This window comes from Oreochromis niloticus, linkage group LG23, assembly GCF_001858045.2.
Source record: "Oreochromis niloticus isolate F11D_XX linkage group LG23, O_niloticus_UMD_NMBU, whole genome shotgun sequence".
Classification (NCBI taxonomy): Eukaryota; Metazoa; Chordata; class Actinopteri; order Cichliformes; family Cichlidae; genus Oreochromis; species Oreochromis niloticus.
The window spans coordinates 16,814,810-16,835,911 of record NC_031986.2 but is presented as its reverse complement, the minus strand read 5'-3'; the positions used below and the strand labels follow the sequence as shown (position 1 = coordinate 16,835,911).

The window sequence follows — 21,102 nt, the reverse complement described above, 5'->3', positions numbered from 1 at the left end:
TAATCATCCTTTTTCCCAACCATTTGAATATTTTGATCCGTTTCAACTGTTTTCTTTTGTCTTTGTAAACTCTTGGCCCAATATGCTTATCTAGCTATTTAAAAATCAATGATCCATTATCTTATTTTCATATTTTTGTGACTTTACCGCGCTATTTAGCCTTCCACTGTTCTGTTACTTTAGCCTGTTTCAGCTGATCAGCCTTGACTTTTAGTACTTTCACCCATGTATGTAGCTTTTTACTTTGAACTAGCTCTGTCTGCCCATATAATTGTATCTCTACTTTTTAGTTTACTATTTAATCTTCTCACCTTGCTCACTTGCTAAGAGGTTACTGCATAAAAACCAGTTTACTAAAAATCTGCATCATGCTATGTTGTAATTGTGTTTGGATTACCTGCAGTTGCAAGCAGCCCTAATTGGGAATTGCTGTCCAGTTATGGTGGAATTGCTAATTTTATGATACTGATCTTTATTCAAGTAACCACTGGTCAGGGTAATGCTTTCGTTCATGCATACATACGTGTCACCATCTGAGTCCTGCATGGACAGCTGCTCTAGGGACATTCCTTCGACTTTGCGTGCCTCCTGCTGTATTTGCCATTCAAACAAGGTCATCCTGGCTTCAGGAGACGGGGTCCTTTGTTCCTGCAGGGGTGGATACTCGAAGCCGTACTGCATTTGTTGATTTATGAGAAACTCTTGTTTCATTGGAGCATTTTCAGGAGCAGCAGTTGGAAACAGGGCGGTGGTATTTTGACTGACAGGCGCTGGAGGGCTTAACTGATGATGATTCACGCCAGTGGGAGAAGTTTCGTATTTTGGAGACATGCGTTTGTGCTCCAAATTGTAGTTGTCCTGTGAGCAGTTCTGTTAATACAAGAGGATCAATGTCAACTTTTACTAGGAATATTAATAACTGACTTGTTATTATTCATAATAAACACCCTCATTTGGGTTGCCTTTACATGCAGACTTTTCTCAACAACTTGTACTTGGCTCTGAATTTTGCGAATTCTTCCTCATACTGGAGGAACTCAAAGCACTGCCATAACTCGAGACTTTACACGCTCATGTGCACCTTTATAAAGAGTTCAGATTAAGCCTTCTATTTGTTCTATTTTCTGTACTTTACTGGTCTACTTGCGCTCGGGGCCGTACCTGTAGATTTTTACGTTTCATCATTAGCATTTGCTTCACGGTTCTCACCGGTGGCGGCTTCACATCAGCAAATGAGCACCCTGTAGGGAAATTAGAAGTTTTACTAGCCTGAACATGAAAGACACACTGTGTCTTTCACTCACTGTAAATATATGCCACCGCATAAAGCATCAGGTATTTATTCTTCAGTGAAAAATAGGAAACAGTGCATTCAGTAAAGGAGTAAAGTTCATTTATCGATAAAAGCTCTCGGTTGATTAGGTAAGCATTTAGTCATGTGGTGTGCTTTAGGCCTGCCACACAAAGTCAACAGTGCGACTAATTTAACATTCGCAAGTTTGTCTGACTTCCCCGTTCCGTGAATCTCAAAAAGAAAACAGGTGGAATAAGGTGTTTGGAGGCAAAACAATGTGTGAGGTTAGAGTTTCATACTTTTCAGAGCGGTGAATGTGTTATCCGATTACTGAAATTACACAAACTCACCTCTGAAACTCGAACTGAAGTGAGCGGCCAGCAGAGTCTGGCCTCCTGAGATTTCAATCCCTCTAGAATCCAGCATGTTTACGGAGTCATTCACTGATTCTCAGCCAGCGTTCTCTGTCAGTTTTCTCTGCTGCTCCCTCCACACACACAACCTGGAGGGTAAACTGCCTATCACAATAAATTTCATGAAAAACAAACAAACAGCAGGTGTGTGATAGTGAAACATGTACAGCTGGCTCACCTTTTTGCTTGTCAACGCAGGATCAGAAACAAGGAACAACTGCAGCACAAAATGCCCCGCAACTGACTTCCTCCTACACAGGGTTACTGAGGTGTGTCTGTTAAGCATTTCACAATAAAGGTTTTACTTTATGCATAAGTGCAAAACATTTATTCCAACTAAATCCAGCTAAATTCTGCTAGTTTTTCTTTGCAGCTCAAGGCAAAAGTCGAGATAAAAACACTGAAAACGAATTTATATGCAAACTAGAAAAATTTGCATTTCCTGCGAAAATGCAGTGTGGATGCTGTAATGCTGAAGCTGTCTGCTGAAACTAGCAGAAAAAGCTGAAAAGTTGCAGAATTTGTAAAAACTTTGCAAAAGCAAAGGAACTTTGCTAAAATGTAGTAACTTAGCAGAACTGCAATATCTTAGAGGAAACATAATACTTGGCAGAAATACAATAGCATAGCAGAACTTAGCAGAAATATTGTAACTTAGCAGAAACACGATAACTTCTCAAAAATGCAAGAATTTAGGAGAAACAGTATAAGGTAACAGAAAGAATATATTTAGCGAAACATTCTTAAACATTACAGAAATACTATGATTTAGAAAAACAGTACAACATAGCAGAAATGCTGCAATTTACCAGAGACACTGTAATTTACTATTAATATTGAAATTTTTAAAATAAATACTATGTTTTAGCACAAATACTGTAATTTGACAGAAATACTATCATTTGGCAGAAATACTATGTTTCAGCAGAAATACTCTGGTTTAGCACAAATATTATAACATAGCAGTAATACAATTATATAGCAGAAATGCTATATTTAGAAAGAAAAATATAATATAGTAGAAATACTATGATTTAGCAGAAATACTATGATTGAGCAGAAGTACTAAGATGTAGTAAAAGTACTTTGATTTAACAGAAATACAATTATGGAGGAGTAATACTTTAAAATGGGAGAAATATTGATACACACACACACACACACAGAGCCTAAAGGGAACAGTATTTGTGTCATGGAGTAACAAGAATCTGAGGTCCATATTAGAAAAGCTGGTAAAATCATAAAAGTTTGCAGAATGGTAATAAATGATGAGTATGAATTAGTGGTCTGTGATAGTGTATTAATTTGTAGGGAAAAAAAACATGTTGCCCAAGGTGTAATTGAACCCACGACCTTTGGGTTGCAGACCTGTGTCATTACCAACTGCGCCACTGGGAAAGAGAGCGAGTGCCTGGAAAACAGGGTGATGAGCAGTCAGAATTAGATTGCGGTGACAGGCGAAAAACGCTGTTTTTTGGAGTTACAAAACGTCGTGTAACTCAAAAACTAGGTGGACTAGAAGCATAATTCTTGTACTGGGTGAATCAGCGTACTTTCGTGTACTTTGACTGTGATTTGCATTGCTCTTTGTACATCTGTCGCTGAGATATGACGAGAGAAGAAACTGCAGACCTCAGATATGATTGGCTGGCTGGGAAGCCGTGCAGGCCCTGATATGTAAATTTTATATGTATCAGTCCTCACAGAGGATTAGCTGCCTGGGGACCTGGCAGAAATATATACAAATAGTATGATTAAGCATAAATACTACATTTAGTAGAAATACTATGTTTTAGCACAAATACTATAAAATGGCAGAAATACTATAATTAAGCAGAAATACTATATTTGGCAGAAACACTATATTTAGTACAAATCTTATGAAATAGCAGAAATAATATGATTTAGCAGAAATGCTGTATTTGGCACAAATCTCATAAAATAGCAGAAATAGTATGATTTAGCAGAAATCCTGTATTTAGCACAAATACTGAAAAGCAGCAGAAATGCTATGACTTAGCACAACAGTAATAACTTATAGAAAAATTGGAAAAGCAAAATGGACAGCTGGAAAAATCCTGAACATGCTAAGGGTCCCTCAAATCTAATTGTTAATTGAAAAAAAAAAAAAAATCAGCAAAAAAAGTATAACAGTCACACAATCACAAATATGGGCACATATGGAAACACACATGCACAGAGAGACACACACAGGACCAAATTCAGTCAACCAGTCTAAATATATTGAATTTAAGTGATATAATAAGATGCTCCCATCAAAAGGCTCTCTCTCTCTTGCTCTCTCTCTCTCTCTCTCACACACACACACACACACACACACACACACACAGAGCCTAAAGGGAACAGTATTTGTGCCATGGAGTGTTAACAAGAATCTGAGGTCCATGTTAGAAAAGCTGGTAAAATCATAAAAGGTTGCAGAATTGTAATAAATGATGAATATGAATTAGTGGTCTGTGATAGTGTATTAATTTGTAGGGAAAAAACACATGTTGCCCAAGGTGTAATTGAACCCACGACCTTTGGGTTGCAGACCTGTGTCATTACCAACTGCGCCACTGGGAAAGAGAGCGAGCGCCTGGAAAACAGGGTGATGAGCAGTCAGAATCAGATTGCGGTGAGAGGCGAAAAACGCCGTTTTTTGCAGTTACAAAACGTCGTGTAACTCAAAAACTCGGTGGACTAGAAGCATAATTCTTGTACTGGGTGAATCAGCGTACTTTCGTGTACTTTGACTGTGATTTGCATTGCTCTTTGTACATCTGTCGCTGAGATATGACGAGAGAAGAAAGGGCAGACCCCAGATATGATTGGCTGGCTGGGAAGCCGTGCAGGCCCTGATATGTATTTGTATGTATCAGTCCTCACAGAGGATTAGCTGCCTGGGGACCTGGCAGAAATATATAGAAATAGTATGATTAAGCATAAATACTACATTTTTTAGAAAAACTATATTAAGCACAAATCCTATAAAAAGCAGAAATACTATATTAAGCAATATAAATATCCTCTAAAAATCCTATAAAAAGCAGTAAAACTGTACTATGATTTGGTAGAAAAACCCTAATTAATCAAAAATACTAAATTTGGCAGAAATAGCAGAAACACTATATTTAGCACAAATCTTATGAAATAGCAGAAAGAGTATGATTTAGCAGAAATGCTGTATTTAGCACAAATCTTATGAAATAGCAGACATAGTATGATTTTGCAGAAATGCTGTATTTAGCACAAATACTGAAAAGCAGCAGAAATGCTATGACTCAACACAATAGTAATAACTTAAAAAAGAAAAGGAAAATGGACAGCTGAAAGAATCCTGAACATGCTAAGGGTCCCTCAAATGTAATTGTTAAATGAAAAAAATCAGCAAAAAAAAGTATAACAGTGACACAATCACAAATATGGACACATATGGAAACACACATGCACAGAGAGACACACACAGGATCAAATTCAGTCAACCAGTCTAAATATATTGAATTTAAATCATATAATAAGATGCTCCCATAAAAACTCTCTCTCGCCCTCCCTTTCTCTCTCTCTCTGTCACACACACACACACACACACACACACAAACAGGGAGAGAAAATCAAGTTTCTAGGTCAGTCAAGCAGCCTGGGAGCTGCTAAATTTGAATCCACCAATCAGAGAGGCTGTGTACTTTTTCCCGCCAAAACAGGTGCAGCCGTTTTTACACACTCAGCACAGAGAGAGACAGGATTTCTGCAGTGTATTTCTCATAGTGAGGATTCCTCTCAAACAAATGGCCATAATTTCCTAACCGTAGGGGCTAGAACGGTCATTCTTACACCGTTTTGTTCAGAAGAGATGGGGGAATCTTACAGTGTGGACAATTTATCATTAAAATATGAATTATTGAAGATATTTGACTTCTAATGCACCATAACTGAGTAGAGGCAAGCGAAAACTGCCTTGACTTGCCCTCAAACAACGCTTTCTAACTCTAAATCTATTTGGAGTATAGATATCATTCTTTCACCGTAAGAGACAGCAGGCTTTGGTGAACAGTCATGGAAATTTTCAGGTCTCTGTGGAAATCTATCAAAAACATATGACGAGAGAAAAAAGTGCCTCATTTCCAGAGTTTGAAATCTGAAGAAATCTGAGCGAGGGACAAATTTCCTACCCTCAAACAAGTCTAACTCATTTCAGAACGGTAATAGGTGAGAAAAAAATTCTTGAATTGTGAGCGTCAGGAGTGTCTGAAGATATACGGGGACAAGCCTCATGTTTTAACTTCGCTTCGTTAAGGAGATATGACGATTCGAATATGCCTCTCATTACAGAAATCAAGCGATGATTTTGAACAAGCTCTCCATTGACTTTCTATGGAGAGTTTTGCGACTTTGTGTTGGTCTGAGGAGATTTGCCAAAATTCTATAAATCTGACAACAATGATGGTGACATTTTCTGAAAGCCAGCAAAAATACCTACATTTTGATGTATAATTTGTGTGGGTTGAGTGAAAATTGAGCGAGTAGCAAGAAGTTGTTCGGACATGAAGAGAAAATTGCCAAAGGTACAGTGGCTCACTTAGAACCAACTGCATAGCAACCATAACAACGCATGTATTTTGTGAAAAATCACAAAGATGAAACTCAAAACTTAAAGAGGGATAAGATGAAAACGGTAACAGATATGAAAAAGCTGAATCATTCATGAATAGCCCAATAATTTGTGAACATTTTAAAATTTGAATGGTTGTTCTAGGCGAAAGTATGAGAAAGTAGTTAAGTTTCAAAAATGAGTAAGTTTTAGCAGAATTTTGGAAGTTTTCCATTCATTTCAATGGGACAAAAAATTGCATAAAAAGCTTAATATTTTAAAAAGTATAACAGCAAAAAATACCAAAAGTCATAGCACACTTTAGCAGAAATAGCAGAATAGTTTAAAATTTGAACGGTGAAAATAGCACAAAAATTGTTGAAGTAGTTAAACAGCAAAAAACGTACGGAAGCAACTTGAAGAATAATAATAATAACTAGAAGAATTTGCATTTCCTGCGAAAATGCAGTGTGGATGCTTTAAAGCTGAAGCTTTCTGCTGAAACTAGCTGAAAAAGCTGAAAAGTTGCAGAAATTGTAAAATCTTTGCAGAAGCAAAGGAACTTTGCTAAAATGTAGTGACTTAGCAGAACTGCAATATCTTAGAGGAAACATAATACTTGGCAGAAATACAATAGCATAGCAGAACTTAGCAGAAATATTGTAACTTACCAGAAACACGATAACTTCTCAAAAATACAAGAATTTAGGAGAAATAGTATAAGATAACAGAAAGAATATATTTAGCCAAACATTCTTAAACATTACAGAAATACTATGATTTAGAGAAACAGTACAACATAGCAGAAATGCTGTAATTTGACAGAAATACTATATTTAGCACAAATCTTATAAAATAGCAGAAATGCTGTATTTAGCACAAATACTGAAAAGCAGCAGAAATGCTATGACTTAGCACAATAGTAATAACTTAAATAGAAAAATTGGAAAAGCAAAATGGACAGCTGAAAAAATCCTGAACATGCTAAGGGTCCCTCAAATGTAATTGTTAAATGAAAAGAAAATCAGCAAAAAAAAGTATAACAGTCACACAATCACAAATATGGACACATATTGAAACACACATGCACAGAGAGACACACACAGGACCAAATTCAGTCAACCAGTCTAAATATATTGAATTAAAATCATACAATAAGATGCTCCCATAAAAACTCTCTCTCGCCCTCCCTTTCTCTCTCTCTCTGTCTCACACACACACACACACACACACACACACACACACACACACACACACACACACACACACACACACACACACACACACACACACACACACACACCAGCAGCAGCAGCAGCAGCAGAAAGTGAACAGGGGCTGTTAACAGCATGTTTCTAGGTCAGTCAAACAGCTGTGACCTTCTCAATTTGAATCCACCAATCAGAGAGGCTGTGTGCTTTTTCCCGCCAAAACTGGTGCACCAAGTGCAGGCTTTTACACATGCAGCACAGAGAGAGACAGGATTTTTGCAGTCTATTTCTCATAGTGAGAATTCCCCTCAAACAAACAGCCATAAATTTCTAACCGTAGGGGCTAAAACAGTCATTCTTAGACCATTTTATTCAGAAGACATAGGGGAATCTTGAAATGCTGACCATTTAAAATAAAAATATGAAATATTAGAGATATATGACATAGATGATTGGTGGGCTTAGAAGCCACGAAGGTCCCAATATGCAAATTTAAATGTGCCAGGTCTCAGATATGATTGGCTGGCTGGGAAGCCATGAAGGTCCCAATATGCAAATTTGAATGTGCCAGGACTCAGATATGATTGGCTGGCTGGGAAGCCATGAAGGCAACAATATGCAAATTTGAATGTGCCAGGACTCAGATATGATTGGCTGGCTGAGAAGCCATGAAGGTCCCAATATGCAAATTTGAATGTGCCAGGAGTCAGATATGATTGGCTGGCTGGGAAGCCATGAATGCCCCAATATGCAAATTTAAATGTGCCAGGACTCAGATATGATTGGCTGGCTGGGAAGCCGTCCAGGTCCTGATATGTAAATTTGAATATTAGGACTGACTCCCTGGGGACCTGGCAGAAATATATAGAAATACAATGATTACCCAGAAATACTGCATTTAGTAGAAATACTATGTTTTAGCACAAATACTATAAAATGGCAGAAATACTATAATTAAGCAGAAATATTATATTAAGTACAAATCCTATAAAATAGCAGAAATGCTGTATGATTTAGCACAAATGCTGTATTTAGCACAAATACTGAAAAGCAGCACAAATGCTATGACTTAGCACAATAGTAATAACTTAAATAGAAAAATTGGAAAAGCAAAATGGACAGCTGCAAAAAGTCCCACAAGCACAGAGAGACACACACAGGATCAAATTCAGTCAACCAGTCTAAATATATTGAATTTAAATCATACAATAAGATGCTCCCATAAAAACTCTCTCTCGCCCTCTCTCTCTCTCTCTCTCTGTCACACACACACACACACACACACACACACACACACACACACACACACAGGGAGAGAAAATCAAGTTTCTAGGTCAGTCAAGCAGCCTGGGAGCTGCTAAATTTGAATCCACCAATCAGAGAGGCTGTGTACTTTTTCCCGCCAAAACAGGTGCAGCCGTTTTTACACACACAGAGCACAGAGACAGGATTTCTGCAGTGAATTTCTCATAGTGAGGATTCCTCTCAAACAAATGGCCATAATTTCCTAACCGTAGGGGCTAGAATGGTCATTCTTACACCGTTTTGTTCAGAAGAGATGGGGGAATCTTAAAGTGTTGACAATTTATCATTAAAATATGAATTATTGAAGATATTTGACTTCTAATGCACCATAACTGAGTAGAGGCAAGTGAAATCTGCCTTGACTTGCCCTCAAACAACGCTTTCTAACTCTAAATCTATTTGGAGTATAGATATCATTCTTTCACCGTAAGAGACAGCAGGCTTTGGTGAACAGTCATGGAAATTTTCAGGTCTCTGTGGAAATCCAACAAAAAGTTATGACTCCTCCGGAGTGAGAGGAGTAGGAATATTTTACTGCTATTATTTGCTGCTATTTTTATAATCATCATTACCATTTCATGTTAATAGTGATGTTGCATTCAGGGGCATTCAGATGTTCAAATATATGGGTATTATATTAGTCTTTATTACAGGTCCAAGAAGAACCACTTTAAACGGTTGAGTTGAATCTATAATTTTAAATGTTTTTAATGCTTCTGTGATCTCAGTGTTTCTGTGTAGAGGGCAGAGACAGGAAGTTATAGGCTTTTGAAGTTGCAGGCTTTTGCAGAAGTGAAACTGAAAGCAAAGAGAGCATTTAAGGGCGAGACACACATACAGACACATATAGTACGAGAGGTCATGACACGTACGCAGTACACAGCATGCACGCGCCCCCGCACGTGCACACACACACAGATAGACTCAGTTAGTAGGTAAGAGTTTATAACTGCAAAGTTGTGCCTGTATGAGTGACATTTTGTGCAGAACATGGACTTGATGTTCCAGGAAGATAAGCCTGGGCAGGATGGAGACAGGAAGCACCTGCCGTCGACGCGAAGACGATGTTGTTTTAGACTATGTTAAGAGTCATTGTGGTTTTGGAGTGACGTATGCTTTGTTTAAGTCTGCCTGGTAACAGGAAGACTGCAAACCCTATAAAGCCTTTGTCTAATGATTGTAAGTTCAGTTCGACGCTGAAATCTGCACAGCGGTCGGACTCACACATGTATTTATTAAATGCTGTCTAATTGCACACCGGACCGGATCTGTGGTTATTTTTGGATTCCTCTCTCAACATTGAACCTTAACACCAAACATTCTTAAACATTACAGAAATACTATGATTTAGAGAAACAGTACAACATAGCAGAAATGCTGTAATTTGACAGAAATACTATATTTGGCAGAAATACTATATTTAGCACAAATCTTATAAAATAGCAGAAATGCTGTATTTAGCACAAATACTGAAAAGCAGCAGAAATGCTATGACTTAGCACAATAGTAATAACTTAAATAGAAAAATTGGAAAAGCAAAATGGACAGCTGAAAAAATCCTGAACATGCTAAGGGTCCCTCAAATGTAATTGTTAAATGAAAAGAAAATCAGCAAAAAAAAGTATAACAGTCACACAATCACAAATATGGACACATATTGAAACACACATGCACAGAGAGACACACACAGGACCAAATTCAGTCAACCAGTCTAAATATATTGAATTAAAATCATACAATAAGATGCTCCCATAAAAACTCTCTCTCGCCCTCCCTTTCCCTGTCTCTCTCTCTCTCTCTCACACACACACACACACACACACACACACACACACACACACACACAGCAGCAGCAGCAGTCGACAGCAGAAAGTGAACAGGGGCTGTTAACAGCATGTTTCTAGGTCAGTCAAACAGCTGTGACCTTCTCAATTTGAATCCACCAATCAGAGAGGCTGTGTGCTTTTTCCCGCCAAAACTGGTGCACCAAGTGCAGGCTTTTACACATGCAGCACAGAGAGAGACAGGATTTTTGCAGTCTATTTCTCATAGTGAGAATTCCCCTCAAACAAACAGCCATAAATTTCTAACCGTAGGGGCTAAAACAGTCATTCTTAGACCATTTTATTCAGAAGACATAGGGGAATAGGTCCCAATATGCAAATTTAAATGTGCCAGGACTCAGATATGATTGGCTGGCTGGGAAGCCATGAAGGTCCCAATATGCAAATTTGAATGTGCCAGGACTCAGATATGATTGGCTGGCTGGGAAGCCATGAAGGTCCCAATATGCAAATTTGAATGTGTCAGGACTCAGATATGATTGGCTGGCTGGGAAGCCGTCCAGGTCCTGATATGTCAATTTGAATATTAGGACTGACTCCCTGGGGACCTGGCAGAAATATATAGAAATACAATGATTACCCAGAAATACTGCATTTAGTAGAAATACTATGTTTTAGCACAAATACTATAAAATGGCAGAAATACTATAATTAAGCAGAAATATTATATTAAGTACAAATCCTATAAAATAGCAGAAATAGTATGATTTAGCACAAATGCTGTATTTAGCACAAATCTTATAAAATAGCAGAAATAGTATGATTTAGCAGAAATGCTGTATTTAGCACAAATACTGAAAAGCAGCACAAATGCTATGACTTAGCACGATAGTAATAACTTAAATAGAAAAATTGGAAAAGCAAAATGGACAGCTGCAAAAAGTCCCACAAGCACAGAGAGACACACACAGGATCAAATTCAGTCAACCAGTCTAAATATATTGAATTTAAATCATACAATAAGATGCTCCCATAAAAACTCTCTCTCGCCCTCTCTCTCTCTCTCTCTCTCTCTGTCTCTCTCTCACACACACACACACACACACACACACACACACACACACACACACACACACACACTGAGAGAAAATCAAGTTTCTAGGTCAGTCAAGCAGCCTGGGAGCTGCTAAATTTGAATCCACCAATCAGAGAGCCTGTGTACTTTTTCCCGCCAAAACAGGTGCAGCCGTTTTTACACACACAGAGCACAGAGACAGGATTTCTGCAGTGTATTTTTCATAGTGAGGATTCCTCTCAAACAAATGGCCATAATTTCCTAACCGTAGGGGCTAGAACGGTCATTCTTACACCGTTTTGTTCAGAAGAGATGGGGGAATCTTAAAGTGTTTACAATTTATCATTAAAATATGAATTATTAAAGATATTTGACTTGTAATGCACCATAACTGAGTAGAGCAAAGCAAAAACTGCCTTGACTTGCCCTCAAACAACGCTTTCTAACTCTAAATCTATTTGGAGTATCGATATAATTCTTTCACCGTAAGAGACAGCAGGCTTTGGTGAACAGTCATGGAAATTTTCAGGTCTTTGTGGAAATCTATCAAAAAGATATGACGAGAGAAAAAAGTGGTTCATTTCCAGAGTTTGAAATCTGAAGAAATCTGAGCGAACGACGAATTTCCTACCCTCAAACAAGTCTAACTCATTTCAGAACGGTAATAGGTGAGAAAATAATTCTTGAATTGTGAGCGTCAGGAGTGTCTGAAGATATACGGGGACAAGCCTCATGTCGTAACTTCGCTTCGTTAAGGAGATATGACGATTCGAATATGCCTCTCATTACAGAAATCAAGCGATGATTTTGAACAAACTCTCCATTGACTTTCTATGGAGAGTTTTCTGACTTTGTGTTGGTCTGAGGAGATTTGCCAAAATTCTATAAATTTCACAACAATGATGGTGACATTTTCTGAAAGCCAGCAAAAATACCTACGTTTTGATGTATAATTGTGTGGGTTGAGTGAAAATTGAGTGAGTAGCAAGAAGTTGTTCGGACATGAAGAGAAAATTGCCAAAGGTACAGTGGCTCACTTAGAACCAACTGCATAGCAACCATAACAACGCATGTATTTTGTGAAAAATTACAATTTTGCAACTCAAAACTTAAAGAGGGATAAGATGAAAACGGTAACAGATATGAAAAAGCTGAATCATTTATGAATAGCCCAATAATTTGTGAACATTTTAAAGTTTGAATGGTTGTTCTATGTGAAAGTAGGAAAAAGTAGTTAAGTTTCAAAAACAAGCAAGTTTTAGCAGAATTGCAGAAGTTTCCCATTCATTTCAATGGGACAAATTAAAGGAAAAAAGCTTAATATTTTAAAAGTATAACAGTATAAAATACCAAAGTCATAGCAGGAATTAGCAGAAATAGCAGAATAGTTTAAAATTTGAACGGTGAAAATCGGCTGAAAATTGTGGGACTAGTTAAGTGCCAAAAAACGTACAAAAAGTGGCAACTGGAATAATAATAAAGTAGAACTAGAAAAATCTGCATTTCCTGCGAAAATGCAGTGTGGATGCTTTAAAGCTGAAGGTGTCTGCTGAAACTAGCTGAAAAAGCTGAAAAGTTGCAGAAATTGTAAAAACTTTGCAGAAGCAAAGGAACTTTGCTAAAATGTAGTAACTTAGCAGAACTGTAATATCTTAGAGGAAACATAAGACTTGGCAGAAATACAATAGCATAGCAGAACTTAGCAGAAATATTGTAACTTACCAGAAACACGATAACTTCTCGAAAAATACAAAAATTTAGGAGAAATAGTATAAGATAACAGAAAGAATATATTTAGCCAAACATTCTTAAACATTACAGAAATACTATGATTTAGAGAAACAGTACAACATAGCAGAAATGCTGTAATTTGACAGAAATACTATATTTGGCAGAAATACTATATTTAGCACAAATCTTATAAAATAGCAGAAATAGTATGGTTTAGCAGAAATGCTGTATTTAGCACAAATACTGAAAAGCAGCAGAAATGCTATGACTTAGCACAATACTAATAACTTAAATAGAAAAATTGGAAAAGCAAAATGGACAGCTGAAAAAATCCTGAACATGCTAAGGGTCCCTCAAATGTAATTGTTAAATGAAAAAAAAAATCAGCAAAAAAAAGTATAACAGTCACACAATCACAAATATGGACACATATTGAAACACACAACCACAGAGAGACACACACAGGATCAAATTCAGTCAACCAGTCTAAATATATTGAATTAAAATCATACAATAAGATGCTCCCATAAAAACTCTCTCTCGCCCTCCCTTTCTCTCTCTCTCTGTCTCACACACACACACACACACACACACACACACACACACACACACACACACACACAGGGAGAGATAAGTAAGTTTCTAGGTCAGTCAAGCAGCCTGGGACCTGCTAAATTTGAATCCACCAATCAGAGAGGCTGTGTACTTTTTCCCGCCAAAACAGGTGCACCTGTTTTTACACACACACAGCACAGAGACACGATTTGTGCTGACTACTCATTCTCACACCGTTTTGTTCAGAAGAGATGGGGGAATCTTAAAGTGTTGACAATTTATCATTAAAATATGAATTATTGAAGATATTTGACTTCTAATGCATCATAACTGAGTAGAGGCAAAGCAAAAACTGCTTTGACTTGCCCTCAAACAACGCTTTGTAACTCTAAATCTATATGGAGTATCGATATCATTGTTTCACCGTAAGACACAGCAGGCTTTGGTGAACAGTCATGGAAATTTTCAGGTCTCAGGTCTAACATTCTATTGTTCAGAAGACATGGGGGAATCATCAAGTGTTGTCTTTTTAAAAGAAAATATGAATAATTATAGATATATGACATAGATGATTGGTTGTCTTAGAAGCCATGAAAGCCCCAATATGCAAATTTGAATGTCTCAGCCCTCAGATATGATTGGCTGGCTGGGAAGGCATGAAGGCCTCAATATGCAAATCTGAATGTGTAAGCCCTCAGATGGGATTGGCTGGCTGGGAAGGCATGAAGGCCTCAATATGCAAATTTGAATGTCTCAGCCCTCAGATATGATTGGCTGGTTGGGAAGTCGTGCATGACTTGATATATCAATTTGAAAATTACAGTCCTCACAGAGGATTGGCTCCTTAAGGAGCTGGCAGGAATACATAGAAATACTATGATTACCCAGAAACACTGCGTTTAGTAGAAATATTATGTTTTAGCACAAATACTATAAAATAGCAGAAATAGTATGATTTAGCACAAATGCTGTATTTAGCACAAATACTGAAAAGCAGCAGAAATGCTATGACTTAGCACAATAATAATAACTTAAATAGAAAAATTGGAAAAGCAAAATGAACAGCTGAAAAAATGCTGAACATTCTAAGGGTCCCTCAAATGTAATTGTTAAATGAAAAAAAAAAATCAGCAAAAAAAAGTATAACAGTCACACAATCAAAAATATGGACACATATGGAAACACACATGCACAGAGAGACACACAGGATCAAATTCAGTCAACCAGTCTAAATATATTGAATTTAAATCATACAATAAGATGCTCCCATAAAAACTCTCTCTCGCCCTCTCTTTTTCTCTCTCTCTGTCACACACACATACACACACACACACACACACACACACACACACACACACACACACACTAGCAGCAGCAGCAGCCAAACAGCCTGGGAGCTGCTGAATTTGAATCCACCAATCCGAGAGGCTGTGTACTTTTTCCCGCCAAAACAGGTGCACCTGTTTTTACACACATGCAGCACAGAGACAGGATTTGTGCTGTCTATTCTTCATAGTGAGGATTCCCCTCAAACAAATGGCTATAATTTCCTAACCGTAGGGGCTAGAACGGTCATTCTTGCACCGTTTTGTTCAGAAGAGATGGGGGGATCTTAAAGTGTTGACAATTTATCTTGAAAATATGAATTAGTGAAGATATTTGACTTCTAATGCACCATAACTGAGTAGAGGCAAAGCGAAAACTGCCTTGACTTGCCCTCAAACAATGCTTTCTAACTCTAAATCTATTTTGAGTATCGATATCATTCTTTCAGTGTAAGAGACAGCAGGCTTTGGTGAACAGTCATGGAAATTTTCAGGTCTGTGTGGAAATCCATCAAAAAGATATGACGAGAGAAAAAAGTGCCTCATTTCCAGAGTTTGAAATCTGAAGAAATCTGAGCGAGGGATGAACTTCCTACCCTCAAACAAATCCAATTCATGGCCAAATGGTAATAGGTGAGAAAGAAATTCTTGAATTGTGAGCGTCAGGAGTGTCTGAAGATATATTGGCACAAGCCTCATGTCTTAACTTTGCTGCGTTGAGATATGACGATTTGAAAATGCCTCTCATTAGAGAAATCCAGTGGTGATTTTGAACAAGCTCTCCATTGACTTTCTATGCAGTTTTCAGACTTTGTGTTGGTGTGAGGAGATTTGCCAAAATTCTATTATACAGAAATACTGTAATCAGCACATATACTGTAACATTTTAGAAATTCCTCCACTTAGTAGTAATACTATAACATAACACAAATGTTATGTTGAGTTGAGCGGCTGGTACTCTGGTGCAGTCAGCACAATCTGGAGCTGAACACTCTTAAAACTGTAGAGATGACAGTGGACTTCAGGAGACATCCCTCAACTCTGCCCCCCCTCATCATATCAGACAGCCCTGTGTCGACTGTGGAGATCTTCAAGTTGCTGGGTACCACCATCTCCCAGGACCTGAAGTGGGAGACCAACATCAACTCCATCCTCAAAAAGACCCAGCAGAGGATGTACTTCCTGAGACAACTGGGGAAGTACAGTCTTCCACAGGAGCTGCTGATCCAGTTCTACACTGCAGTCATTGAGTCTGTCCTGTGCTCCTCCATCACAGTCTGGTATGGTGCAGCCACTAAACAGGACAGGTGCAGACTGCAGCGGACTGTACGGGCAGCAGAAAGGATCATCGGCGCCCCCCTGCCCTCCATCCAGGATCTGTACCTCTCAAGAACCAGGAAACGGGCAGGGAAAATCATCACAGACCCCTCACACCCTGGACACAGACTTTTTGATCTGCTGCCCTCTGGCAGACGGTACAGAAGCCTGCAGACCAGGACCACCCGACACAGGAACAGTTTCTTTCCCCTCGCCATCTCCCTTCTAAACAGTTGAACTGTCACACTGCTCCCACTGCCAGACTGCAACTGCACCTTATGTACATTCTGTAGTATTCATTCCACCTCATTTCATTTCTGTATTTTATGTATATACGTTTAGATTAGTTATTTATAGTTGGTTTACACAGCTTTGTGTATGTATGTGTATGCATGTGTAATGTATATATAGATACGTGTGTGTGTGGGTGCGTGTGTGTGTGTGTGTGTGTGAGATTTACATTGCTGTGCTCGAGAGCCACCATCTACCAGAACCAAATTCCTTGTATTTGTCTGCACATATACTTGGCCAATAAACACGATTCTGATGATTTGGCACAAAAACCATGATTTGGCAAAAATACTATGATTTAGCAGAAATACTATGATTGAGCAGAAGTACTAAGATGTAGTAAAGTACTTTGATTTAACAGAAATACAATTATGGAGGAGTAATACTTTAAAATGGGAGAAATATTGATACACACACACATTCACAGAGCCTAAAGGGAAGAGTATTTGTGCCATGGAGTGTTACGAAGAATCTGAGGTCCATATTAGAAAAGCTGGTAAAAAGTTTTCAGAATTGTAATAAATGATGAATATGAATTAGTGGTCTGTGATAGTGTATTAATTTGTAGGGGAAAAAAACATGCTGTCCAAGGTGGAGTTGAACCCACGACCTTTGGGTTGCAGATCTGTGTCATTACCAGCTGCGCCACTGGGAAAGACAGTGAGCTCTTGGGAAACAGGGTGATGAGCAGTGAGAATCAGATCGCGGTGAGAGGCAAAGAGCGCCGTTTTTTGGAGTTACAAAACGTCGTGTAACTCAAAAACTAGGTGGACTAGAAGCATAATTCTTGTACTGGGTGAATCATCGGACTTTGGTGTACTTTGACTGCGATTTTCATTGCTCTTTGTACATCCGTCGCTGAGATATGACGAGAGAAGAAACGGCAGACCTCAGATATGATTGGCTGGCTGGGAAGCTGGCAGAAATATATAGTAATAGTGTGATTAAGCATAAATACTACATTTAGCAGAAATACTGTATTAAGCACAAATCCTATAAAAAGCAGAAATACTATATTAAGCACAAATCCTATAAAAAGCAGAAATACTATATTAAGCAATATAAATATCCTATAAAAATGGTATAAAAAGCAAAAATACTTTAATATGATTTGGTAGAAAAACTATAATTAATCAGAAATACTATATTTAGCACAAATCTTATAAAATAGCAGAAATAGTATGATTCAGCACAATAGTAATAACTTAAACAGAAAAATTGGAAAAGCAAAATGGACAGCTGAAAAAATGCTGAACATGCTAAGGGTCCTTCAAATGTACTTGTTAAATGAAAAAAAACTCAGCAAAAAACGTGTAACAGTCACACAATCACAAATATGGAAACATATGGAAACACACATGCACAGAGAGACACACACAGGATCAAATTCAGTCAACCAGTCTAAATATATTGAATTTAAATCATACAATAAGATGCTCCCATAAAAACTCTGTCTCGCCCTCTCTTTCTCTCTCTCTGTCACACCACACACACACACACACACACACACACACACACACACACACACACACAGGGAGAGAGGAGCAACTTGCTAGGTCATTCAAGCAGCCTGGGAGCTGCTAAATTTGAATCCACCAATCAGAGAGGCTGTGTACTTTTTCCCGCCAAAACAGGTGCACGCAGCACAGAGAGACACAGGATTTTTGCAGTCTATTTCTCATAATGACGACTCCCCTCAAACAAATGACCATAATTTCCCAACCGTAGGGGCTAGAACGGTCATTCTTACACCGTTTTGTTCAGAAGAGATGGGGGAATCTTCAAGTGTTGACAATTTATCATTAAAATATGAATTATTGAAGATATTTGACTTGGAATGCACCATAACTGAGGAGAGGCGAAGCAAAAACTGCCTTGACTTGCCCTCAAACAAAGCTTTGTAACTCTAAATCTATTTGGAGTATCGATATCATTCTTTCACCGTAAGAGACAGCAGGCTTTGGTGAACAGTCATGGAAATTTTCAGGTCTCTCTGGAAATCCATCAAAAAGATATGACGAGAGAAAAAAGTGCCTCATTTCCAGAGTTTGAAATCTGAAGAAATCGGAGCGAGGGACGAATTTCCTACCCTCAAACAAACCCAATTCATGGCCAAATGGTAATAGGTGAGAAAGAATTTCTTGAATTGTGAGCGTCAGGAGTGTCTGAAGATATATTGGCACAAGCCTCATGTCTTAACTTCGCTGCGTTCAGGAGATATGACGATTTGAAAATGCCTCTCATTAGAGAAATCCAGCGGTGATTTTGAACAAGCTCTCCATTGACTTTCTATGCAGAGTTTCCAGACTTTGTGTTGGTCTGAGGAGATTTGCCAAAATTCTATTATACAGAAATACTGTAATCAGCACATATACTGTAACATGACAGAAATTCCTCCACTCAGTAGTAATAGTATAACATAACACAAATATCATGATTTGGCACAAAAACCATGATTTGGCAAAATACTATGATTGAGCAGAAGTACTAAGATGTAGTAAAAGTACTTTGATTTAACAGAAATACAATTATGGAGGAGTAATACTTTAAAATGGGAGAAATATTGATACACACACACATACACAGAGCCTAAAGGGAACAGTATTTGTGCCATGGAGTGTTAACAAGAATCTGAGGTCCATATTAGAAAAGCTGCTAAAATCATAAAAGTTTGCAGAATTTTAATAAATGATCAATATGAATTAGTGGTCTGTGATAGTGTAGTAAATTGTAGGTAAAAAAACATGTTGACCAAGGTGGAATTGAACCCACGACCTTTGGGTTGTAGACCTGTGTCATTACAAACTGTGCCACAGGGAAACAGAAGGAGTGCCTGGAAAACAGGGTGATGAGCAGTCAGAATTAGATCGCGGTGAGAGGCAAAGAGTGCCGTTTTTTGGAGTTACAAAACGTCATGTAACTCAAAAACTAGATGGACTAGAACCATAATTCTTATACTGGGTGAATCAGCGGACTTTGGTGTACTTTGACTGTGATTTGCATTGCTCTTTGTACATCTGTCGCTGAGATATGACGAGAGAAGAAAGGGCAGACCTCAGATATGATTGGCTGGCTGGGAAGCCGTGCAGGCCCTGATACGTAAATTTGAATGTCTCAGTCCTCACAGAGGACCTGGCAAAAATATATAGAAATAGTATGATTAAGCATAAATACTACATTTAGCAGAAATAGTATAAAAAGCAAAAATACTATATTAAGCACAAATCCTATAAAAAGCAGAAATACTATATTAAGCAATATAAATATCGTATAAAAATCCTAAAAAAAAGCAAAAATACTGTACTATGATTTGGTAGAAAAACTATAATTAATCAGAAATACTATATTTGGCAGAAATACTATATTTAGCACAAATCCTATAAAAGAGCAGAAATAATATGATTTAGCACAATAGTAATAACTTAAACAGAAAAATTGGAAAAGCAAAATGGACAGCTGAAAAAATGCTGAACATGCTAAGGATCCTTCAAATGTCATTGTTAAATGAAAAAAAATCAGCAAAAAAAAGTATAACAGTCACACAATCACAAATATGGACACATGAAAACACACATGCACAGAGAGACACACACACACGATCCAATTCAGTCAACCAGTCTAAATATATTGAATTTGAATCTTACAATGAGATCATCCCATAAAAAGGCTTTCGCTTTCTCTCTCTCTCTCTCTCTCTGTCACACAAACACACACACACACACACACACACAAGATCCAATTCAGTAAACCATTCTAAATATATTGAATTTGAATCTTACAATGAGATCATCCCATAAAAAGGCTTTCTCTCTCTCTCTCTCTCTCTGTCACACACACACACACACACACACACACACACACACAAGATCCAATTCAGTCAACCAGTCTAAATATATTGAATTTGAATCTTACAATGAGATCATCCCATAAAAAGGCTCTCTCTCTCTCTCTCTCTCTCTCTGTCACACACACACACACACACACACACACACACACACACACACACACAAGATCCAATTCAGTCAACCAGTCTAAATATATTGAATTTGAATCTTACAATGAGATCATCCCATAAAAAGGCTCTCTCTCTCTCTCTCTCTCTCTCTCTCGCTCTCTGTCACACACACACACACACACACACACACACACACACACACACACACACAGACACACACACAGAGAGAAGTAAGTTTCTAGCTCAGTCAAGCAG

At 37.9% G+C, this 21,102-nt stretch overlaps 1 protein-coding gene across 3 annotated transcripts in view; it reads right to left on the bottom strand.

The window, feature by feature from the left end:
* nfkbiz (nuclear factor of kappa light polypeptide gene enhancer in B-cells inhibitor, zeta) overlaps nucleotides 1-21,102 on the bottom strand; it is a 692,084-nt gene that overhangs the window by 4,441 nt on the left and 666,541 nt on the right. The window contains exons 2-5 of one of the 3 annotated variants that reach the window (XM_013272189.3): nucleotides 1,886-1,982; nucleotides 1,645-1,812; nucleotides 1,162-1,241; nucleotides 524-870 (exon numbers count right to left, since the gene is read on the bottom strand). In XM_013272189.3, the coding sequence (XP_013127643.1) occupies nucleotides 524-870; nucleotides 1,162-1,241; nucleotides 1,645-1,720 (503 nt within the window). In that variant the 5' untranslated portion in view covers nucleotides 1,721-1,812; nucleotides 1,886-1,982. The remainder of the gene's footprint in view (nucleotides 1-523; nucleotides 871-1,161; nucleotides 1,242-1,644; nucleotides 1,813-1,885; nucleotides 1,983-21,102) is intronic. The other 2 variants (XM_019351994.2, XM_019351995.2) reach the window with 2 other exon arrangements.